Below are 26,151 nucleotides of genomic sequence, written 5' to 3'. Positions count from 1 at the left end.
AAGCATTAATCTATGTGTATCTATAATTAATAGAGACTAAATACTCTATAATCTTATAAATTTAGGAAATCTTTAATGGAGCTCCAGGCATAAGTGTGAACTGCTGAGGCTACGTTCTGCATGGTTAATAATAATAATGCATTTCTTTTTAAAAAAATAAGTTCAGCTGCAGAATGAGAATTCTTTAATAAAAAAGCTCTGCATGTGTCCTCCTAGTAACATATCCCAAGATTTATGTGCATCATAAACAAATATGTCTGTGGTATTATAAAGTGTAATTCCACTGTATTTGTTATTGGGCAAGGGAATAAGGTTTCCCATATGCTTTCACTATTATTTCTCTTGTAACTGGGAACATGCTGCCAGTACATTATCAGGAAATAAAAGCTACCCATCACCGCTGTAAATATTGCAAGGTGGGTGTTACACAGTAGCTCTGTGTTAAAGACCAGAGGGGATTTACTCTCAGCCTTCAGGCAGCAGGTACATTTCAAAGCTCAACAGCAAGAGGCAAAGCCTCGGACTGGTGACACCTTGTCATTTGTTTGCTTAATATAAGGAAACATTTTGCGTTGACGATACACACATTGATTTCAGGAGTTTAGGATGACGCCGAAGGGAGGTTTAGAAATTTCCAAAGACCAGGATCTCAGCTGAGACTTGGATGTAAAATCACCTACGCTCAACTTAGTCTTTGTCTCTCCTTCCAAGATTTCATGAAGGGTAAAAGGAAACTCCCTTCTCTTCCCTCGTGTGTTGATAGCTGATACTACAGTGGACTAAGCCATAGGGGAAAAGAAACTCTCTTCAGAAAAGGGAGTTTATTACTCTTTTACCATTATTGTTATGGTTTACATTGGGTGGCACAGCCAACGAGCCCCTGTATATTGCACTGGGCATTCTCCGAAGGCAATACAAAGTCCGTCCATTGACATGGGGGTACAACAGGGCAGTGCAGTGCTGGTTGAACACCCTCTGAGCGCTCGCCAGGCTAGAGTAAAATCACTCGAAACCGTTTTAACTGACTAAATGTGTTGGGGGAGGATTTTTGGCTGGATTGCGTACTTTCATAAGTACTTGTCCTCGCTTTCCTCTGTTGCTGTATCGGACAATATTCTGTGCTATGCCAACGTAAGAGGACGAGCTTGTAAATGTGAAAAGCTACAGTTCATCGCAATACGTATAGACAGGTATGTGCCCGTAGATCTACATGTTTGTAAAAGGCTGGAAAGAGCTCACTGTAGGATGGTTAAAACCAGTCTTCTAATATTCTTCTGCCATTAAACTGATCAAACCCAGCTGATATTCATCATACAGAAATATTCTGTGTTTAGTAATTTCAGTGGCTGGGTGCTGGTGCTATAACCTCAGATGGCAAAGGTTTGAGGTGTGCTAAACCCCAGCAGAGGAGAGAGGGGGCAAAGAAGGAGGAAGGCGTAGAAGAGCTTGAGGAATGAGGAAGATTTTCCACAATGGAAAATTACCACCTATCTTTTAGCTATTTCTCATCTTACAGTTGCAAAATCTTTTCAGGATTTGAATGTACACCTTGTCAAACAATCCCATTTGGGTAGCAGAGCATTAGCGAAGTAAAACCTATCAGAACAATCCAGTATTTATGACTTTTAAACAGCTATTCCCATATAAAATGAAATTATGGCACTCCGCCACAGCTAGGAGAGTAATAGAACCTCTCACTTCAGAAATGAGTGGAAATTTAGTGTAACACCTATAATTAAAAGATTGATACTTTGCTGAACATATTTTTCTCAGTTTAACGATCCTAAGTTACATGGATTCATACTTTACACTGCAAGTAGCTACACAGTTTTCAATGGGAATATTTAGAGACAAAAGTACTACCTATAATGACTAAGATCAAAAGCAACTGGATTTAAAAGTTAACTGGCTCAGTAACGTCACTTTCTGCCTGCCACCAAAATGCATGTGAGTGGCTTTGAAATAGGAATATTTTTTAAACAAAAAACAAAACAAACACACACACACCCCAACCTTTCTGTGCATCTTTTGTTTTCTGAGATAATAGTATGCAAGCATTTAATGTGCTGGTGAGCTTAGCTTCCTTCACTGTTCCTAAGTGCTATAAACTTATTCACCACAAAGATTGACAGCTGGTGTTCTCATATATGTGAGAACAGAGAAAAACCAAAAATTTCAACTATTGTGAGACTTACGAAAGGATCACAAACATTAGAAACACTGATTTTTACTGTATTATTATTGTCACCAGACATTATTATACTTAGAAGACATACCCTTCTTCTAAGGTGTGGGCTGAATCTTTCACCAAAAACTATTCTCTGTGGAAGGCTCTATATACCACAGGAATGTGTTCTCATACAAATGATAAGTTGGGGAAAAGAATAAGAAATTTCAAAATTATGTTCCCATTCTCTTCCAAGCAGCCAAGAAAACACATCGTAAAAGACATCAGTAAACACTCTCTGATTAAAAAATGCTTGCTAGAATTGTTTACTCTCCCTTCCAAATAATTCACTTTGTGTACTTACGGCATAGCACAGCATTTGTCCTGTGTAATTTAGAAAATCAGGCATGAGGAGCTTGAAGAGAGCGCAAGCATACCTTTCTAACAGGAAATACTTCGCAGATGCACAATGCTTGGGGAAATTCAATGCATTCCAATACCAGCTGCTTGTCAGAAGCAGTTTTAGAAGCCCTGGGGATAAGTCATCCTGTCAATGATTTAGCAGTATCTAGAAAGGGGTGGGCTCCATGAGACGGCAGAAAATTCACCCAAAACCTCTTTTTCTCTGGTGGCTGAAGTTCCCTGCCGGACCTCCCACTGATGGGGCGAGGGAGCAGCTACTGTCCTCGCTCAGGGTCTTCTCCAGAGCCCGATGAGCCAGCCGGTCCTCTTCCCCGCTCAGGGGGCTTGGGATGGGCTGGCTTGCCACGAGCACCTACACAAGGTTAAGCTGGGAAGGCCAGAGGGGACCATTGGGATAATTTGGTGTGACATCCTAAATAACACAGGGCATAGAAACTCATCCAGCAATCTGGGCATCCAGCTTCATCTGTCACAACCAACAGAAGCCTGGACTTACCTGCTGCCCCTGGATCTGCCTTGAGTTGTGGTGCTGGGTAGAAGGGCTTCCTGTTATCAGAAGTTTCCTTCCTAGGAAGTCACTGGAAGGACTGAAAGACTTCTTCATACTTTTTGACAATTGCATCGTACCGCTTGAATTTCTCAAGGGTGCAGGTTTGAGTTTTTTTCAAGTCTCTAATCCAGAGAGATCTGAGGAAGGGCAGTACTTCAGTTTTTGCTCTCAGTATAGTTTTCCCACTTTTTGGAAAGGTGTGGTGATACTTTTTCACCATACATCTATGACCTGAAGCATTTTCTCCAGCTCTTCGAGAGATTTGTTCTCAATTTTACCTAAAATTACTTAGCTTTATGGAAAAGTAACCTACTGGAACCTCTGAAATGGTTGATTTCAAATTTGTCAGCCTCATTTGGTGATCTGGCTTGATTTTATTGGAGAACATACTGGCCTGTAATGTTTCTATTCAAAAGAATTGAGTAGAAACCTACCACGGGCGTTGCTATTTTGCTTTGGGTCTTCCAGCTTCCTTCTCTGGACAATTTACTATGTTGTCTTCAAGCTGGGAAGGATAATAAAGCAGTGGTAAGCAGGAGGATTTTCTGGGATGGAGGGATTTTGAACGCATCCTCGAGGACAAAACAGGCTTTATCTCCCTCTAAACTTGAAGGACGTGGGTGTGGCAGAAGCAGTCTGACCTCTGGTAAAAGAGATGAGCGTGGTGTAAAGCAAGAACATTTGCCTTGCAATTCCCTTTTCATTTTACAGAAACTGACAATTCCAGTTAACAAACACGATCAAAACACTGAAGTGAGCTCCCTGGGTAATGCAAGACAGCGTCACAAAGAAGGACAAAGGGTCAAAGAAGTTAAGTTCTGCTAGACAAGTATCAAACATCTCAAAAATATTTTAAAAAACCACTTAATCCTAGTGATTTTTAAAGCACATCCTCACCTGTCAAGATTTTGCAAACTCCAGTTTTCAGAATAACTGATAAAAACATGGTAGTGTCCACAGCACCACCAGGGAAAGCTGGGTGATAGGAGTTTCCTAGCGAGCCATCCTTTTGTTTGAGAACAAAGAAAAATGTGGCGCTGGCACAGGTTTCTGTGAGCCTACTCAATTTTAGGGACTCCAGTTCTAGCACACTTTTTACAGACTGCAGCCAGATGTCTAATTGCAATCCATTGAGGATAAAAGGGGACCTATAAAGCTAACAGATTGATTAAATACAATTTGGGCTTTCTGTAAAACAGAAACATTCCTAGATCACTGGAATTAAATGCAAAGGAGACTGTGTGGTACGGGTACGTTACTTGTAACTTGGTTGAGAAATATTCCACAAAAATTTAAAAGACAGCCCTTTCCCAATCTTAAGGCATTTTTTACTTTGCCCAAAAAGAATAGCAGAAAACGGTTTTACCACTTTGCTGCAAGGTATGCTCTCACTTACGGTGCAACTAAGTGTGACTTTTTCTACCTGTTCATGATCTACCTTCCTCTCCCTCACGTACAGCACAGTGAAATAGATGGGCAAGGCTAGACTGGGAAAGGACGACGACTGCTGCCTGTCTTCTTGCTCCCACCTATCTCCAAAGCTTCTGGGAGCACCTCAGCACAACCATCAGTGTTTATGGAGTCCACAGGGACTTGGGTTTTTGTAGCTGCTGGCAGAAGGCCAGAAGCGCTGTGCCTGCCCAGCAGCCGCTCTGCGCTGCCCAGGGAAGTGGTTGAGTCCCCATCCCTGGAGGTATTTAAAAGACATGTAGACGTGGCACTTAGGGACATGGTTTAGTGGTGGACTTGGCAGTGCTAGGTTAATGGTTGGACTCGATGATCTTAAGGCTCTTTTCCAACCTAAGCAATTCTATGATTCAATGGTGCTCCTCAGTATCGCATTAACTTAGACTCCCTGGTTTCCGATGTTTGTGGAGAGGGTGGGCAATGGACAGACTTGCAAAGGGGAAGAAAATAACGGACCACAGACACGGCTGGTGTATAGGTGCTAGAAGTGATGTGAAAGGTATATAGAGACGATCTGAGCGAATGATCTGAGAATCCCATTACATACTTTAGAAGGGGTTATAAGGAAAAATAGCAATTAACGATAAGAAAGACAACAAAATCGGAAAAGTCTGCACACTGAGCGTATGAGTTTAAAAATAGTATCTGTTCACAGACGAAGAATGCCGAAGAGAGGCATGTTTCTGCTCTGTCCTTCTGCATTTGGATATTTTGGACATTCCTATTTTTTACCACTGACAGCAGGAACAAGAACAGAGAAATTAGTAACTGCTGTGGTTTCCTTGTTCCCCCTCCCAGTCCAAAAGCTTTAGAAGCTCTTCATTTAAACATATGGAGGTACCCTCTTAAAGCCGCTAGTTATATCCATCATCGTGCAAACACGCCCATTCTGAAAACTGAAGGACAGACCTGAATTTTGAATATATCACCTCTGTTCCAATCTCTCCTTTATAATTGAATGTGTGTTGGAAAAAAAGCTTAATTCCAACAAAAAGCATATACATCAGTTAGTTTTTAAGCAGTAAATTTAAAGTAGAAATTTGAGATTGCTGGTAGGAGTTCAGAATTTTGAGATAAATGTCCATGATGAGAATGTTAAGGAATTTTTATTTTTTGACAAGTTACCCAAGTAAATGATTTCCAAGGGCAGTAAAGGAGCAGAAAACCACTCTGATTAAACCTTAGTACATCCAAATCTATAAATTAAAGAAGATAAATAAGGTAGCCTCCATTAGTCCAGCCCTTAAATAATTTATAACAACTGAGTGCCCACCTATAACAGGTTGGGTTGGGGTTTTTTTTTGTTGGGTTTTTTTTGCTTAAAGAAGCAATTCTGAACAACCAAGAAACAAAAGAAAGAAAGATAGCATATACAACTAAAAGAAAATGCAGTTGTTGATGGTACTTGGCTTTTACTCTGTATTTGTGTTGTGCCAAAGAAGGGGAGACTTTGATCTTTTTTTGGCACGGCCTAAACATTACTTGAGAGGAATTGTAAATACCAGTCTCTGTGTTTTGCTATTAGTGACATGCAGCACAATGACTGACACCAATACAGTTTGCTGCAACAGGATCACAATTGCTGAACATGAATTTTAAATCTTGACGTTGTCCCTTTAAAGCCTCAAGATAGTTTTCCCATTCAATACTTATTTTAGGGATTTTTTTTTGTGATTGATCAGAGCTAGATGATGGTTCTAACTCTGCCTTTCTGGCCTCTCTCATGCTAGCACTCCAACAGAATTACAGACAGACAAACCCCACCTGCCTTGTGCAGACGTGGATACGGGGCAAGGTGCAAGACGCATCTCTTCTTTCCTCTGTGCGGCTGTTGTACTGGCCAAGCAAAACCAAAGTCGTAGGCAGCATGGGAGCTGGGGCTTTTTGCTCTTTAGAGACCACACGGCCTCTGGAACGAGTAGAAAACAGCAGAAAACAGCGTAAGGCTGTACTCAGTGCTCCCCAGGCAGCAGCCAGCAAAATTATCAGACTGCAAAGAGAAACAGCCTTCATCTCCGTGAAGGGTTGGGACATTCGTCTTGGCAGGGGAAAGGCTCTCACGGCACACCACGCAGTGGGGCTGGCTGCCTCCACGCTGGGGGAAGCACGGACCAGCTCCTTCTCCAAACTGTCATTCCAAGCCTGCGTTGGGTGCAGGCTACGGGCAGGAGAAACCAGCTTAGCAACAGGGCAGCATCCTGCTGCTGAGATCTGCTGTGAACCCAAAGTCTGAGGTGGGAGAGTATGGGACCCCAGTTCAGAGGTAGATCCAGGCACAAGACAAATAGACCCTTATGCCCAGCAGAGAAAGTTGCAGACCCAACCTGTTTTTCAGACGAACATCTCTTTATGAAGGGCTGCCTTTACTGACTCTGCTTGGAGGCAACCAAACCATTGCAGCTGAACAGATTAAAAGAGAGGGAGAGAGTGGGGAAATCTCACATTTCAGCATATTTTCCAGCATGGTCTGCAACAACAGGAGGAGGAAATGTTGATGGACATCACGTAGATTCTTCATTTCTTTCCCAGAAAGCTGAGCTATTACTACAGCTGTTAAATTCTGGCTCAAATGATAAACGGTTAGTTGCAATGTTGGTAATGTTGATATTGCTGTCGCATTACAAGCGAGGAAGAAGGGGCCATGCCCTCGCAAGGACACTGTACCTGGCTTGTAATCTCATTCAGAGAGCAAAATATCACAGTTTTCTGTTGAGTGAGCAGGTGGCCTGGGAGAAGATGAGAGAGCTATTTAAATTAGACTAAGACTAATAAGACTATTCCTGATAATGTTGTTTGTTTTAAAAAATGGACCAAAAATCCTTCACCTACAGCTGGCAGATTACCTCCTCCTGATTCCCAAGCCTGAATAGCCTTTCTTTGAGAGATTTCTTTTGCTGAAAATGCTTAAGCTTTTGAAAAATCAGAATTGATAAGAAATAAGCTCTAAGCCCCTTCACTGCCCTGCTGAAAGTGTCACCGGCTCCTGTCCCTGCTGCGTGCAACCTGCAGGGAGGGACCTTGGTCAGCAGCAGGGCTAGTGCCAGCAGGCTCTCTCCCCCCCACAGCCACAGGGAATCACCGCTCGCTCTCAGCTTGGGCACGTGCTGGTTTTTCCCCTTCCAGGATTTGTCAGCAGATTTGGTTAGTATTCCTAAAAAATCCTTCAGAATCAGTAGTGATTTATATTAAAGACCCTCAGTGACTTCCCAAATAGGCCGTAAATCTTTTCAACGGATAACGCCGACACAGAGCAGCAATCACTGCTAGCAGGTAACCACTGCAGCCAGACCCTGCTCCGATGGCACCAGCAGCAGGTCCCGTGGCTGCTCACTGCCGTGCCTAATGCCTTTGATCTTCCCCAGCCAGATACTGCTGGAGAATTGGAAGCAATTCCATTGACTCATCTGTGTGGTCCTGGTTAAAATAAACCTTGCTTCTCATTAATGCTCTTTATTTTTAATTTATACTTTTTCCCTGTTAGAGTGTCCCCTTGCTCTTCATTTGAGCTTTTTGTTGCTAGATATCCTAACAGGTACAAGACGGTTGCCTATGAATTCCTTTTTCCAAGAAGAGAGACTGAATAATTGCCACGGCTATTTAGATACGTGCACCCACACGTATGCGGTTGGTCAAGGCGCTTTCACTGTCGGGGTATCCGTCACTGTCGTTCCATCATCTGTCCTATAATCCTTAACCAAAAGCCACCTTCTGAGTTCTCAAGTGATGTTATGAGCCAGTTAGTCATGAGTAGCTAGTAAATTTGGTGCAATATCACCCCATTCATCTCATTCAGCTGAAAGTAGCTGAACCTTTACTGGAATAAATGCATTCCTCTGTACTGAATTAAATGCAATTAGACTCCTGACAGTTTTCTGACTTTAGGACAGAGTTACGAAATAGCAGCAGAAGTAGATCTGATAAATTGGGTATTTCATTCATAAAGGAAAAATAAATTCTTCTGTTTGCAGTAAACATATTCCATATGAGTGCAAAACATGACTTTTTTCTTGCTTCAAATAAACCCACATATCCTCTCAGACCTCACACTAAGACAGCTACTCAAGGGAAATGCTGAACAGACTCAAGTAATAGCTCTATAATAAAAAATAGATCTGCAGACAGAGCTGGCTGTGTTCAGCACCATCAGAGACCTTCCTATTAATTATTTATATGGCACTATAGATTAGCATAGTACTTCACAGAAATAAATACAAAAAGAAGCAAAGTCCCGTATCTCAGGAAGAGAGGGCAATGGCTGAAGCCCTGCTTGCCTGGCTGGGCGTGGTGAGCGGTCTGCAGCCAGCTCTGGGAATTACACCATTTGTATAATGCACTGGGTGAAAAGTGTCTTAAGAGGGAAGGCAAATCTGTGAGGGTTGACAGTTGCCCATTGATCCGGGGCCTGGTTAACAGCTACTCGAATCAGTTTTGGTGTAGGGTAAATAGCACAAGTGATTTCAAAATCCCATTAAGGATCTGACTAACTTTAACCCCTAAACTCCATTCAAAATCTAGCCAGTAAGTCAATAATGTGAATTCTTTAGAATTCCTACACTATAGTATTAAAGAATTTTCTATTAAAATTCTGTTAAAAGCATGTGAAGTGGGCTGAAATCCTTACCACACAGAAATCAATGACTCAGCTTCACTGGGTTTATAAATTCCTCATCGAGTTGTGTTTTAAGAAGTGCAGATACAGCTGATTCAGTTGTCCCCCTTATGGCAGAAATTTGTGCTCCAAACCAAAAGCTGAAACTGAGGAATCTGGAGTCCTGGTCTTGCAGTGACCCTGTCAGTGATGTCAGGCTCGACATCACTCTTTTTTTTTTTTTTTTAAATTCAGTTTTCCTATCAGAACAACAGTGACTTGCTACTTCATGCCATCCTTATGATGGTTACTGTGATTATTACTATCGTTACTATTTCGTGGTAGTCCTATGAAGATTGCATTGGCTTTGAAGATTGCTAAGACCGCATGAGGCATTGTCAGGTTTTTTTCCTAGCATAGATTTCAGGGAGGGAGCAAGAGCAGGAAGAGGCAATCAAAAATCACATCCTGGCAGCAGCTGCTTGCAGTGGAAACAAACACTGCTGAAAGTATTCTTTGCTTTTTTTCTTCACAAATTTTCAGCTGGAAATCAAGAGCAAAACTACTACTTTGTAGTCCTCCAACTTTCCACAGACCACCAGCAAACTGCTGCACAGAACAGCTTGGGAATGAACCTCAGGGCTAAATAACTGCAAAAGCATTAAGGACAGATGCTAGGAACAAAAATGAATAAATGCATTGAAAGACTTCTTGGTATTAATAACAAGTACGTACCATAGAAGCCTGAGAAAACTGTCTTGAAGTGAAAACTACAGGGAAAATCTTCATCAAATCTTAAAGTAATTTTGGTTGGAAGAGGTTTCTGGAGGTGATCTAGTCTAAGCCCCCACTCAAAGCAGAGGTAACCTCAAAGTTAGATCAGATCATATCCCAAAGGACAGTGATTGCCCAGCCTCTCTGGGCAACCTGTCCCAGGCAAAAATCCTATTTACAAAGCAGTGTATATAAACATCATATATAGGCAGATTGACTGTGAAGAACATCTACGTTTATATATCTGCACATATTTCATATCTACAGTACATATAAATACGTAGTAATGTGTATATATAGTGAGCATATATATATTTTACGCACACACACACGAAAGAAAGAAAAAAACTGCAGCAGTGGAATCACTACCCAGCACTAGGATCCATTCCCAAATGAATGATGACTTTGAGTAATGGCAAGTTAGCCCATTTTTGACAAGATTCTCAGTCATATCCCTCAGATGGTGATGGGGCAACGTAACCTTGGCCATGTAGCCCTGGGATGCCAGACACTGGCACATCCTCCCGCCCCAGAAGCACTTCCTAGAATGATGCTGTGGAAATAAAATAATTCACGGTGACAGCAAATTATAGATACACTGAAAAGCAGAAACACCTAACTTCCCCTCCTTCCCTTGATCTCCTTCCAAACTACATGAAGAACTAGATCCTTTCTCATCTGTCCTCCACATTGTGCAGTCCTTGTGTAGTAACTTGGGATCATGTTTCCTTGGGCAGATCTACCTAGTGGGGTGCCCGATAGGTAGGCTGGGGACCCTGGGCACCATGACCGTAGAGATCCCTGCCACAGAGACAGGAACCTCCAGGATATTGAGGTTTTGCTGGTTCCCAAAATTCACATTCACAATATTGCCTCTGGAAGGCCACATGTATGACCAGGAGCCCAAATAAAATGTCGGGCTTCCTGTTCCACACTGGGGTAATGTTGAGTCCTGCAAACCTTGGGTCCCTCCTAGGCTTCTCCTGATGCTCTCAGACATGTTCAGCAACTTCTGGGAAGGTCCCTGAAACATCTGCAAGAGTCAGGAATTTTGGTGCAGTTTTACAGAAATAACGTTCAGAGCTGTTATAAGGACATTTTGACAGTTTCAGTTTTCATGCTAAACAATGTCTATGTTTCACAAACTGTTAGGATTTTCCTGCAAAACCAGATTTTAAGTTTCCACCAGCTGTTCTCACAGACACTGGTCCCTCCTTTCCCAAATACTCTTCCTGCCTCTAACACTATTACTTGTGATGTGAGCAGCTTCCCAAATGAGAGGTATAGGAACCGATGTTTGTTAGCATGCCTTTAAGATGGTGACCAGGTATAAAATGCTAGACAAAGGACAGGGATCTGTGTATTAATTCCTTTAATGAATGCTTTTTTGGTTTGACTCAAGTTTCCACTCTGTATTCTCAAAGAAAGGGATTGCCAATCCCCTTTACGTGCATTTGCACGCACACAAACACATGGTTGCATATACCTCTGTCTCACTACAAACAGCCCCCAATATTGATCACATTTGCCTCACTTCCCCTGATAAGAAACATGAGATTAGTTTTTGTTGGCTCAATTAATCTGGCATCTGTCCTCTGCACCCTATAAATCATTGCACATGCAAAGAAGGGCTCATGCTTTAGCAGTAGTATTGATCCACACAGACCTTTGGGTTAGGAGTAAAGCCTCTTTAATTACTTTGGCTGACTTTCGGGTTGTTTTTTCTACAATGTCTTGGGAAGACTAGCACCACGTTTTAGCGTTGTTATCACTTAGCTTAGATTTGGAGTTTTGGTCCCCAGAGAAACACCTTCTACCTCAGCCTGGCCTGCCCATGCTCGGCATCAAAATCAGAAAAAGTCATTCTTTTACCTTCTCTAAGGATTTGATAACCTCTTCACTTTCTTTAGCCAGAGGTGTTTTGACCTTTAATTAAAAGGAAAATTTGTTGTCTTCCACTCAGAAGGCAGCAAATAATGAACTCATTAAAATGAGGTTAGTGTTCAGGCCTTAGAGCACTAAGAGCCGAAGTCTCATTAGCAGCTAACAATCCAGAACATAGCACATAAATAAACCTAATATGGCAGAGCAAAATGCCTTGGTGCATTAAATTTGAGCAGAATCAAATGTTTACAGTCAATGATGTCTGGGGCATGAAGTTTTAATGTACTTAATAAAGGAAAGCAAATTGCTTCCTATTAGGCATGAAATGTTACTGCAGAAATTGCCCCAAAAAGTTTATTATGTAAATTAAGAATAGAGTTATAATTAACAAGGACATAGCAGGAAAATATCACTTCTGCTTAATAGATGCACCAATTATGAAGAATAAAGACACGGCAACTTCAAATCTACAAAACGTAATTATATGGATTAACGTAAAAGACTACTGAATGTAAATGCAATATAAAAAAGAAGCCCTATCTTGTGGATGTCACAGAGAGAAGCCTCACTGACAAAGCAAAGAATCAATTAATAAAATGAAACCCACGAGTTTTGAGAGATTCCAGGCAATTAAGGTTTTGTGTTTGAAAGAACAGCTTGGATTACCTTAAAAAACCCCGCACTTTACTTAGCCTGGCACTGAGACATGCCTGTTTGTCCATGTGCAGGTGTGCTCCGTGGTTCTTTCCTTGGAGAACAAAAATTCTTTAGCATGATCTATTTAACTGTCCAAAAATAAAACAACAGTGAGTTCCAGCTGTTGCTTTAACACACTTAAATACTGCGGTCAGATGAAATATCCAGGAGAAAAATCTTCTCTACAAAATAAGTTTTGTCATGCTTTTTTTTTAAATCCACATTCCTCTGTATGAATTTCCCTTCTGCTGAAGTTGTGGGCAGCCCCTACCAGTTCCCCCCTCAGGGAAGGCAGCAAAGTCCTGAGGTCAGCATGCGATGGGGCTGGGGCTGGGGCGGGTGAGTCCCCAGGGAAGCTGGGTTGCCAAGGGGAGCTGGGGACAGCACGGCAGGACCAGGCAGAGTGTGAATAGCTGCGTTTGCACCTGGCCTTGGGCAGGATTTCCAGCTGTTAAAATTCAATAGCCCTTCCCCATCCTGCAAAACCCTTCAGAATAAAATAAATACCTTCCGCATCGCGCGAAGGCTGCGCAAGTTCCAGAAAGGTTTCTGGCACTGGATGCCAGGGATGTGCAGCTCCTCCACCCTGCACGCTCCAGGAGCCGGAGGAGTGCCCGAGCAGCAGTGTTTGCGGCTATCCTCACAAACAGCAAACAAGCAGGGGTTCACCCACCTGGGAGAGTGCGAGAAGGGTGATGGAAGAAAGTTGTTCTCCTGCTGCGACACTTTTCTATGCTGCGTGCTGTTAAGGTCTGTACCTACAGGAGACAAAAGTTCTCATTATTTTCTGTGCAAAATTACCAGTGAAGGCAGTATGAGTCATTAGCAATTTTGTTTGAATATATATTTATTAAAAATAGGGAAGGCAGACCCTAATCACCTAAACAGAGACTGGTTTTTTTATATTAAGGATGTGGAAGATGTTAACGCCCCCTCTACAGACAGGCAAGTAGTGGCAAAATAAGTTTGGACTGACTTAGCTGACAATATCTTCTTAGTATTAAAATTAGGTGAGGTCATGAAAATGAAGCGTAGCTGTATATTATATCAATTAATATGCATATATGGAAATTGCAATTAAAAAAGTCTTTAGGACCAAGCCAAATCCAGTTTGAGTGACAGATTTGCCCTTTAGACAGAGAAAAATGCTTGACACACTGCAGGTTACAGGATTTACATCTTAATCCTCTCTGTTTTTAATGAGACCTCACTGGGCTGGAAGGCTTCTGCCTATCCCACAGTTCTGTCATCTTATTGAGACGTGAGTGTGAGGGAAATCAGAGAGAAAAACTGAAGGGATATAATGATGTTTGTTTCATGTACCTTCTTATACTATATTTTAAGTGATGATAATTTCTCTAGATGTTCTTTCCTCAAAGGAAAATTGAACTGATTTTGCTCAGCCCATCAGTCTTTCTCAACATATATAAAATGCTCTAGATAGCTTGGAAAATTATGTTCTAAAATATAATGACTCAGATTCTATGCTTGTGACTTTAATGGTGTCAGTTTAGTGCCAGTTTTTACCAACTGGGGATTTTCCTCAATGTCCTAGCTAACAGTGGTGTTGATCTTTAGGGTTTTATATTTTAGTGAACATTTAGTGGTTATATATTATGTAAATATAGTCCCACATGTGAAATCGTCACGGGATTGAAATAATCAACTTATTAAATGTCTGGCAAGGTAGGCTGGAAACCATACTGCTATCTTAATATTCAATGCTAAAGCAGAAGATTTACTGCCATTAGATTACTTTATTTCCTTTAGCAAGGAAAGGAATTTGCTTGGTGACTGTTGTGGCCGAGAACCACTATCTTTGTTTTACATCTTCCTTAACACCCAATAAATGTTTCTATTTAAAAAATGAAGGCAGATGCACACTGTCTGACAATCTTCTGTATTACACTCCCGAGCTGCCTGGCACCCGAGTGATGCCTCTTTAGAAGGCGGCTGTTAGCAAATGATGCTTCAGAAGAGGCTCGTGCTCCAACGTGCATGGTGCCCAAATATCTGCGTAATTAGGAGGGAGTCAGTAACTTAAGAAGTTAACGTCCTACAGCAAATGCTGACAGTAGCTGACAGCACCTCCCAACCCATTGCAGTGCAAAGGAAATACGATAAATCATGAGACCACAGAAACCTGACCTGCTTAGTTCGGCTCCGCTCTGGACTAGGATTGCACAGGCCATCAGTCTGCATTTCAGCTGTTTAAACCCCGGGTTCATCGTTTACGCTGGACTGGCGATACTTTTGCTTTATGGTCACAAGTAGAGTTTGTTGTTGTTGTTGTTTGAATTAGACCGGTGGGTTCAGCAAAAAGGTAAAACTATTTTCCTGTAATGTTAAGTGAAATTACTAATGACCACACAAAAAGTATTTTTTTTAAATGATAGGAAACATTATCTGGACTTGGACTGTGTGTAAACCACTGCATTCATTTTGTCTTTGAACTGTGCAAGAACATGAACATTCGATCAATAGAAATGGTATTAATAGATAATGGAAAAAGTTCTCAAGGGCCACATAATGGAGACACAGAAAATTGATGAAAATAGAGCTTATAACCCATTCAACATTGGCAAGACCAATAGGGAGATAAATGCACTATCCATCTCACATATGTAGCATGTCCAAATTACATGGGCTGGTGATTGAAAGCAGGCAGATATCTGTGCAGCAAGGACTATCTTTAGAAGCAGTGCAGAGCTGACAACTAACAGTAAATGTAGATAGCTCACGCAGGCTGAACCGTCTTTTCTCTTTCTCTAGTGGTTGGAAATACGGCCAAGAAAAGATGGATAGGTGACCAAGACTACACTATTTCTTCGATAAGCAATACCCTTTTCCTCCATTTCATTTAGATTGGTCTTATCTTGTGCTTGGAGGAGAGAATAAAAATAAACAGGGATTTAATTTCTGACATGGACACTACTTCTACCATAGGTCAAAACTGGAGTTTTGCTCATTCACGCTTAAGCCTGAATTTGGTATTCAGACACAATCAAAAAATGTTTCTGCAGGTAAGTAAATCCCAGTGCCTCCACATCTGGATGGCAAGTAGTATTCCTAATTTTACTCTGGGTTTTAAGCACATTTTATCAAGCTTCATTAATAACCCAAAGCATGGGTGACTTAGTGATTTAGTATATTGCTGCCTCTGAATGGGCTGGATTCAAGTCCTGCCACAGATCACTGCAAACAATGTATAGTATCTTGGTCCAAGTTACAGAACCATCACCTACTTCGGTACTTAGGTACTATTACTAGCATTGCTATGCCACCAAACTCTGATGGAACAAATTAAGCTCGCTGTAATAGTCTTATAAAAAAGAATGAGCCCAAAATAAAATGTGAAACTTTTAACAGGATCTTCTTTTTTGTATCTCCTCAGTTGGACACAACTTTTAAAATTAGGCATTCCAAAAATTAATATTCATTTTTCTAAATGCATGTTAATTTCTTATTTATTTCAGGCTTTACTAGAGACTCAAAATTTACTGCGCACTCAGGTTGCAAATTTTACCTTCAACCTTGGATTTTCAGGAAAATTTTACCACACAGGTAAGAAGGAACTTCATGCTCTCAGGTAGCTGCAGTTAAATAGGTGACAGGATTTTAAACCTAGCTGTAAACATGCCCTTTTTAAATAACACGTTGACTCAGTGGAGCCGTGGGAAATACATGCTCCACCATTTTAGCATCCAGTGTCTAATTCAGTGTCCAAAGGGGCAAAGGTACGCTGCAGATGAGCTTCTCAGGAACACGTAGATGCCCTTGGTGCTTTTCTGAAAGATGTGTGTAGTAACTCTTAGGGTTATAAAGGAGGCAAAGTAGCTGCTAAGATCTCTATAGTTCCACAAAAGACAGGACAGCACAGAAGACATACTAAGGTTTTGCCAGTATGATAGGTATGATGAAATATAAAAGATTGGAAAAATCATCTCATAACCTTTGAAGAGGCAGAAGTGTTTGAATGGGATGCACAAGATTTTGTTATGACTGTAAAGGTAATTTATCTCAGTGGTCTGCAAATCAGGAGGGATCACAGAATCATAGAATCATTAAGGTTGGAAAAGACCTCTAAGATCATCGAGTCCAACCATCAGGATAAAAGGAAAACAAGATGAAAAGAAATTTGTATTGAAACCTTGCTCCTTACATACTCTATGCAGTAACAAGTTGCACACTTGCACTGTGTTTCTGTGGAAGATTAGGCGCTTTTACAACTCCTCCTCCTCCTCATGACTCCTTTCTCTCTTTTGCTCCATTTCTCCACGGCACAATGCCCCCTTTTTTTTTTTTTTCATTTTGCTTTTTTTCCTCCTCCTTTGCCTTCTTAACACTTTGCTGCACCTCCACTCAGGCTTGCTGAGCCATGGTGCTCCCTAGTACTGCTAAGGCAAAAAAAGACATATTCAGCGACTCGCTTCAAAGGAGACGCCTTGTGTCCTTCTCCTTTCCAAACCCTATACCCTTCCCACCTTTGAAGACCAGCTCCAAAATCCTCAGCTGTCAACCCATTCAGCCACATTTAGTGACGCTCACTGAGTGATGCTAGGGAAGCCGAGAAGCTTATCTGGAGCAGAGGAGGAGGCATCACAGCAGGCAGAGGATGGGAGGGTAAGTTTAAAAGCTAGGAGCGATGCAGTCCCAGCTGTCACAGGCCATGAGGTAGCTGTGGAGTAAGGCAGGTCACCCCTCTCGGCGTAGGCATAGCAGTACTCCCCACTTCATTGCCGGTATTTGAACACCAAACAGATGAGCTTACCCAGTTCTTATGTCTCCGTTTCACTACCTGTTAGGAGAGTACAGAGGTCCCTGGGAGAAGGGGAGACGAGGAAGCATTTGAGGGATGAGTAGAAAGAAGGAAACCAAAATTATGTATTTGTATCACTGTCGCTTTCAGAGTCCAGGCTGTTTTCCCCTTGTTCAAGCACATAATGCTAAGCAACTGCTGCCCAGGAAACCTTACAGACTAAAGATATAGGCTGGAGAGCCTGAGAAAAATGAGAGGTAGAGAGAGATGGAATTACTTGCCTGGAGTCATATAACAAGCCGGTGGCAGACCTGTGATTAGAGAGCAACTTCGAAGACAGAACTTGAGTATTCTCCTCACTTCATCTTGACCTGCCTGTGTAGTTATTCCTTCTGGAGATTAATTGGACACACACGTAATACAGCAAAATAAAATACAAAAAAAAGTAGCCCAAGGCTCTGAGCAGCTCTAAAGTAGGATGCTGCTCGGTTGTGGCCATCTACAGAGTAAAGCTGGTATCAGTCATTACAGTGTCCACTGCAGAGAAAGGTAATTCAAGGAGGGGAGGAGGTGGAGAAAGAGGTCATTTATTATAAATACTACGACGTACTGAACAGTGGCTGGCACAAACCATGCAGCCTTTCTACAAAATCAAACCCCTGACCTGCCAATACGTTTTTTCTTCGCTCATCCCAACAGCCTCCATATTGCTGTCACAGGTTTTCTTGCCCAGGTGATATAATGCTGACCAATTTCAGATTTGCTACTGCTGTAGAGAGAAAATAGGAGAATGTGCATGTGTGCCTGTCCTCCTAAGGCTCTCAAGGCTTACAAAAATAGCACAGAACTACTTAATGAGCTGAAGAATGTCATTCCCTCCATTAAGGGACCTGCTGCTGCCTGTATTCAGCGATGCATCTGAGTTTTTAAGTGAACACTTCATTTACAGGTTGGTGGTGGCGTTTTGTCATATCAGCTTAGTGGAAAGGTTTCAAAGTATTCTCCATGCAATATACAATTTATTGACTCATTATAAATAAAACATGGAAAGGTATTCTTTAATTACTGTAAATACGGCTTGTTTACCCAGCGAGGCTTTTAGTATCAGATATTCAACAGGTTTTATTAGTGCACTGCAACTGCTGTGCCTTATTGACTTCCTTAATGTGTGATTTTGCTCTCCTTTCCAAAACTTGGATCATTTGAAAACTACAGGAGGGAGATGAGCGTGGGAATGCCTTGGCAGGTTAAATAGTTATATATTTTCATCAAAAGATGTTGCTGACATCTGTACTACCAATAACCAATTCTAGTTGGTATGCCTGCGCACAAGTACAATAGCTGACACGTCAGACTTGCTGCTCATCATCTCACCACCACCATTCCCTTCTGTGGCACTGGTAAACTATGCACTGTAGACATAACGCTATTAGCAAAAAACTGAGTAGACCCTGTTAGTTATGCAGCTTTAGCAAACACTTTCTACTTGTTCACGCTGTGGCAATAGAAATTAAGATGTTCTCAGGATTTGCATTTAAGATTTATAAGATTATTGGTAGCAACTTCAAACTTAGTTTCAGTTTTGAGCTCAAAAGAGACCTCTAAGTTATGGTTGTAGTTTTAAAATATGGGCTTATTTATTATATGCAAACAAACTTTGAATTACAACCTACCTGTGTAAAACGCACACTGCATCTCAAAGCAGATCTATGTTCACCTCCTTGATTGTAGGTCTACTGCATTTTTCTGAGTTCACATTAAAATGAAGATAGAAAGTTACATAAAGAATGTTGATTGTACAAGAAATTAAAACCTCAAAATCCCTTGTTTTGCCTTCAATACTCTGAATAAGGGATTGGGCAAAAATACTTAAACAATGTAAGCACTCATCAAATGCTCCATTAAACCTTTGCATGAGATTTTTTGGAAATAATGCTACTTAAGAATTTATAAAATCAAGCAACACTCTTTTTGAAGACTTGTAAAGAAAATTATCCTCAAAAGTGACACCACCACCAAATGTTAAACTTCCAACTTTTCTGTTTCAGCTCTGCCGTTACAGGGTGGGGTTGTTTTTGTTTAAACTGGAAAGTGTTATGCTTTCTCGTGTTTGATTTTTGTTACAGTAAAAAAAAAAGTGCAAAGTTTGATTAGTTGCATCTAAATTTTCAAAGAAATTAGCAGGAAAAAATAGGATTTTAAAATACAGTTTTTAATAATGAAATTATTTCAAGAACCATACTCTACTTCAAATGTTAATATGGCACTAAATTATACTTTAACCTAAATCTTACGTCGAATGATTGTAGTTCTTTATATTTTTCAAATATCCACTTTTTTCCTCTTCATCCCTACCTTCGGTTTCCTACCTTTGGGTTACCAAAGAGATCTTCAATGGCTTCACAAACTGCTACCCCTTTCTCTTCTGTCCTATTTTGAAAGCCTGTGTAAAGTTTCTTCCTGCAGTCACGTTTCCTTTGCACGCGCCTGGGTGACTGCAAGTGAACCACATACCCCAAAAAAACAAGAGCGCGGTCATTCAGCAGATGCAGTACACAGAAGTTTTGCATGAAGGAGCAGACGTTCACAGAAGAGCAGCCATCGGTCCTTTCTTTTCAATAAAGAATTACCTAGAAAACAAGGCTGTTTTCTTTTTCCAGCAGCACTCCCATCAGCGGGAGCAACTTACTTAGAACTTGCAGAGTGCTGCAAAGAGGAGAGTAAAGTGATTCAGTGACACCAAGAGAAAGTTTCAAAGTAATGCTCTCCTTGTGTAGTAGCATTCTTCAAAAACCACTGCAGAAGTGAAAAATAAAAATAAAGAGCTGAAGTGCATGCACCGAACAGCCGTCTCCGTATGTTCCTGCCTCATGCCACAAAAGTAAACGGTGACATCCATGGAGCATTTTCTTCCCATGAGTTTTGCAAAACATTGAAAGGCTTGTAAGAAGAAACAATATTTATGTTTGCATCAGCAGACTGATTTTGACAATTATTTGTTTGACTGAAGTTAAATAAAAGCATTTAAACGGTAAAAGAACAAGAAGGAAGGACGCTAATAAACTGAATATCGTTGAGTAATTTGAAGGTGAAGTTACCAAAATGTAACTTTGCCTTTCCAATTTGAAAAAGCACTGCAGACATATGTCTGCAGATGGTGGAAGCAGCATTGTATCATTTCTCAAATGGAAGGTTTTCTTTGTTATAACCACACATGCTTGCTTCTGCCTGAAGCAGATAGTCTTCACTAACACAGGAGTTTTTATTGTTCTTACTTCAAGATTAAATCTGGCAAAAATTGAATACTGAACCATAGCAAACATTTAGAACCCCTTTGCCATTACAGCTTCATGTTTTCCATCTAACTGTATTTTGAAACTATTGCAAACTTGCTTCACACTTTATCAGATTTCAATTTACCGAGGCTAATAATGAAGTAGCTACGAGTTGGGGGGGGCAGGCAAGACTCTGGCACCCAGCACTCGGTGATGCCGCCTTGGCCAGCTTACAACTGCGCAGTGTGTGGCAGGACCAAAGCAGGTGGGTGCAAGTCCATCCAATCTCCACCTTCATGGGGAGCCTGAACTTCTAAATACTCCTAGTGCATTACATAGCACAACAATCAGCCCTTGAAAACTAATTCTTGTTAGAATTACTGTCAGTTAACACCATGCCAGGAATAGAAAAGGATAGCTACCATCCATGGTAATTCACCTCACTCCTTTTGTGATATGGCAGAGCCTGTCTGCAGCACAGTGAGACATCCAGGCCAAGGACATTAGTTTTATGGCAGCCTCTTCTGTGTTTAAAAAACAATTGTGGGCATTTTCTGCTGTTGCTTTTCTATTACCTTTTTCTTTCTTTCTTTCTTTTGCAGGGACTGAAGAGGAAGATGAAGGTGACGACCTGCTGTTGAGATCTGTGGATGAGTTTTGGTGGTTTCCCCATATGTGGAGTCACATGCAGCCTCACCTCTTCCACAATGAGTCGTCACTGGTGGAGCAGATGATCCTCAACAAAGAATTCGCAATAGTGAGTAGAAGTTACCAAAAGGTTCACTAGGATACCTTTGTATATTATAGCTATGCTTTCCAAGCTGTTTTTATGTTTATCTATATTATACATATATATATTTACATAGATATGCAAATAAGGCAGCAAGATTGGAAAGTCAGCCCAAAAAAAGCCTTTCTGTGACTCAAACTTGGGCTGAATTTTGTCTTAGCCTTTTTCACTTACACGGGCTTTCTGGAAAGGTAGCAGCCCTTCACCCAAGCAACCTTGTGAGACCATAGGGATCAGAAGCAGTGAAATCTCAGCAGGTATCAGCTGGCCTTTTAAGCTTTAGGAAGGGATTTATACACGGGTTTTCAGCTTCCTGAAGTCTGGTGCAAACATCCTCAATAGGGGAGGGAGAAAGTTGCAGTGAACCCTAAATGTTGTGTATGGTTTGCGAGAAATCTTGACGCTAATGAAGCGAGTAAGTGAAGCTGATGGATTTCACTGTGCTTTTTTTAGATGACCTGCTTGAAAATATGCTTTTTACATAGCTAACCTGTTGCTAATATTTATAGATAATGTTGTTTCATTTTTGCTCATTTGCGTTGTTAACTTACAAGAGCTATCCTCCTAGCGTTGCCCAGAGCTCAGAGTACTTGCACTCCGAGGTCAGGTGGAAACCATTTAGAGTCCTTTCAGGGTAATTCTACTTGCTTATCGAGCATGACAAAGAAAACCCGAAGTCTATAAATGCTCGCTTTGGAAAAGACTCTGTGTGGTCTTTGACAAGGCTTAGAAATGCCAAGCAACCAGAGCCACTCAAAAGAGCAGAGTGACACAGTGAGGCTTTCTCTGCTGCTCAGGGAACACAAGTCTCAGCCCTTTGCGGCTCGGAAAGGCCAGCCAGCAGCTGCCCCTTCCTCCCATCCCTCGCATGAGCCAAGGCGCATCAGGAAACCGGCAGAGGCAGATGCCTGAACGAGCAGTTGGAAGCAAATTATTCCCTTGTTTACGAGAATATTTTCCTAACAACCTTTAAAGAAAATTCATTAAAAATGGCTTAACTGTTTACTCTTCTTGCCAGACTTGCCCCCTCTTCCCATCTTCTGCTTGGCAGGGTGTTAGTACAGAGGCATTTTGGATTACTTCTTTTCCTTTCTACAGTTTTGCTTTACTGTCAGCCTTCATTCCTGGCATGGCCTGTTCCTGCCTTTTGTGTAGCCTGGCCCAGAGACCAAATATAGTTGAGATTTCAAATGCAAGAGTAATTTTTTAAGTAATCTGTATCTCAAAAATACATGGTCCGTTCATCTTTAAACCTATGGGGAAAGTCTCCTAGTATTTTCAGGAAACGTGAAGTCCTCTAGGTCAAACCACCTTTAGGAGTAAAATCTGCACCATAGCCTGAAAACAGGGCTTGTAATAGAACCTGTTTGCAACTTCAACTACAGAAAGATAAAGCCCGTGTCCCTGTCATCACTGAAGGGTAGAGACTCCTTAGGGTGCCTATAAATAAGGAGCTGATGTCAGTGAAAGGCTGCTGTTATTACAGTTTTATTTCCTTCTAACATTTGGACAGGGGTTATACCAACCTCTTAACCTTGAATCTATATGAGCTGTACAATTTACTTATGAGAACATTTCTTTTCAAAAGGCTTCCTGTAAAATCCTCTCTGTGGGAGAAATTTATCTTCCTGATATGACAACCTTCCTGATAGCTATCAGAGAGGTCCCAGCCATGACTTCAGGGTAGTTTTGTATCCTCACCTGCTTTCTCACCCTCAGCATCATATCTTACTTGGGAAAGGAACTCCCTGTTCTACCGCTGCAGTTCTGTAAGTCCTCTGAAGTTAAAGCAAACCCCTTTTCATTATTCTTTGACTTCACAGCGTGGATCCAAATTTAAATTAGAGATCTAGAACAATACATAGAAAATCTGCTTGATGTTATATGTGTTTTATTTGCGCTCCAATATCTTTATTTAGTGTTATACTCAAGGGAACACAGCTTGATGCTGACGCCATTTTCCCTTGCATTTCCCATTTATTGACCGTATCTCCCCACCTCCTGTTTTAGCTGCAGGTAGAGACAATACTTTGTGTCAGTTTCTGCAAGGAAAGATGCAATAATTATTTGGAAGTATGATCACATCCATTCGTCACCTCCTGTGGTATTTCTTCATTCATTTTTTAAAACATGGGTAAGAAGGTAACAGGGTCTTCAGGATGGGAGAGCACATCATTATACCTGAGAAGAACAGTCAAGGTTGCTTTAAGGTCCCAAATACCACAACAAAAATTCTGTTCATTAAGAGCTGTTGGCTCCTCCTGGCTTCATCATTGTAGAAGAAAGTTAAAACAGATCACACTGTCCGGAAACCTGCACTCAAATCCCATCACAATCAGCAGCTTCTCCATGCAAGACAGTATCAGGCTTGGGATTGACGTTGTTCACTGGGGGAAAAGGTTTCATGAAAGCAATGTCCTTCTCTTGAGTACTGTGGATGAAAGTCAAGCTTAATAAACACAAACCAGTGCACCTGAAACAGTATTTCATGGATATTATCGCATGGCGCTATAAATGTACATAAGCACAATTTATATTGGCTCTTGTATTTACACTGCATGCACAATCTTTGGTTTGCAGGAGCTCAAGTACACATACAGTCAGGCAAGAAATACACGTGTTACAGCTGGTAACTAGATAAAAGACCTCGTTCTGTTTTACACAGATATATCCATATCTCATAATGATGCTCTATACAATGGGGGCTTACAGTTGCAGCCTGCCTCAAACAGCTGTATCACAAAATACGTGTCGAAATCAGATATCTAAACAGTTTCGTATACGTACAACTAATGGCTACCTAGATACCTAATTAGGTATCTAATTGCCTTTCTGATTTCAGTGCAGATATGTATACTTCTGTGTATCTGGGGCTTAGTAAAATCAAGAGTCTTTAAAGGATTCCCTTCCATGTGAATTGCTTGTGAACCAGGAGACTGCCTTTAACAAGAGCCCTCCAAATTATTATATTTTGTGTCACTGAGATATTTATCTTTTCTACTGTTTCATGCCTAGTTGGTGAGAGGAAGAGACTTTCTCACATCTTTCATAAATGTTATTGCCCCACCGCTCTGGATCTGGCAGGCAGCGTGGGAAGTTTTGCCTGGCAAAATCCTTGTCCCCGCGTGCCTGAGCGATGGGCCCCACAGCTGCCCCCATCCATAGCCCCATTCCCACCGCCCTCGCTGCCAAATCTCTTCTCAAGCGCTTACGATATCCTCAGCCTCAGAGGAACAAGAGCCAGAGATTTTAATTGCGGTGAAGTAAGTTGCAGACTACCCAGAACTTTGCTGTCCCAATGTCATCTTATTTACGTAAATATGGATGGTATGCCTCAGAGCCTGGCTAAGGAAATGGCAAATGACATTTATTTTGATTATCAGTTGGGTTTGACTTGATCATGTTTTGTGGGTTTTTTTTTTTCTATCAGAGGATCCCAAAATCCTTTAAAGACACTAATGGATTAAGCCTTGGATTAGATTTTGCAAACTGATAATATCTCAAGTATTATTCTCCTTGTTTATAGGCAATGCAATTGATACACAAAGAGGTAAACAAATTGCGCAGGCAGAAGTCTCTGATAGTACATATTCCAAAAATAAAACAAACCAAGTCTTCATTGCCATCCTTTAATCACAAGATATCCTTCCTCCCCTCTTTTGTACATCCTTATCTGACAAAAACAAGTAGAATATATTTAATCCAAAGCCTGTAGCTCTTTATTTTGTCCCTCAATTTGTTTGCTCAGTGATTATCTTCTGTGCTCATTTGTGAGCACATGTGCCCAAAGCATGGTAGAGATAGGGCAAAAACTATCATCGACTGTAAAAAGGTAGCTGTGATCTGATATGAAGAAGTTTGAGACATATACAAAACAAATCTATTCAGAGGTGCACATATACAGAACAAACAAATCAATTCAGAGCCTGTCTAGTAATACTCCTTAGCTTCAATCTCCGGTTTATAAACCAACTACAGATGCACATTAGCACTTCCCCTGCCTAAAACTTTTGAGCTGCCCAAACCACAGAGAAACCATGAGCTTTTAATATACCAATTAAATACCAAGAATATGAAGACCAGTGACCACATATCAAAGGCAAAGTATCGACATGTGATGAAAAGAGAGTCTAATTTGTCCCATTATTATTGTCTGTAGTTAATGTTGGGAAGGAGAGATGCCCACTAGAGATTGCCTCTAAAAATGTTCTGTAAGTGGTCTTCATATATAGGATAACATTGTCCTGTGCAGACAGGATGCGCTTTATTCTGCCTAACCTTAAGGTCCTTCTGAAATAGTCCATCTTCATTAGTGCTTTCATCATTATCAGGAGTGTGCTTTGACAGCACATCTCTAAGACCACCTCTATTTTCTCAGCTTTACTTGGTACCACACGCATGCAGACTCTATGTGTTTCCTAGTCATATAGCTTCCTCAGTGCTGGACTGCCTTTCTTCATTTCACATCCTCAGAAAGCTAAGATCTTAAATCCCAACATCTTCTCCGCCTCTTGGTAGTCTGCTACGTTGCGAAGCATTCCTAGAACAATAGCCGTGGTGATATCTGGGAGACTCCTATGTAAGACTGATGAAAAGCTGGCTTTTCCCGTGTCCCTGTCAATCCTGGCTCTGACGCCGACACCGGAAAACACGCTTTATTAAGACCCCTTGTACTTTCTGCTTGGTGCATTGTACAGCCACGTGGCAAGGAAGCACACCACGGAGATGAAAGAACAATGGTGAAAGCAAATACCAACACACAGAGCCTCTATATCTCA

At 41.2% G+C, this 26,151-nt stretch overlaps 1 protein-coding gene across 1 annotated transcript in view; it reads left to right on the top strand.

The window, feature by feature from the left end:
- Window positions 1-26,151, top strand: part of NDST4 (N-deacetylase/N-sulfotransferase (heparan glucosaminyl) 4) — an 86,241-nt gene that overhangs the window by 14,839 nt on the left and 45,251 nt on the right. The window contains exons 2-3 of the mRNA XM_009334908.1: window positions 16,026-16,113; window positions 21,186-21,340. Coding sequence (XP_009333183.1) covers window positions 16,026-16,113; window positions 21,186-21,340 — 243 coding nt within the window. The remainder of the gene's footprint in view (window positions 1-16,025; window positions 16,114-21,185; window positions 21,341-26,151) is intronic.

This window comes from Pygoscelis adeliae, unplaced genomic scaffold (assembly GCF_000699105.1).
Source record: "Pygoscelis adeliae isolate BGI_AS28 unplaced genomic scaffold, ASM69910v1 Scaffold31, whole genome shotgun sequence".
Taxonomy (NCBI): Eukaryota; Metazoa; Chordata; class Aves; order Sphenisciformes; family Spheniscidae; genus Pygoscelis; species Pygoscelis adeliae.
The sequence above is the reverse complement of the archived record's forward strand: the minus strand, read 5'-3'. Positions and strand labels throughout refer to the sequence as shown.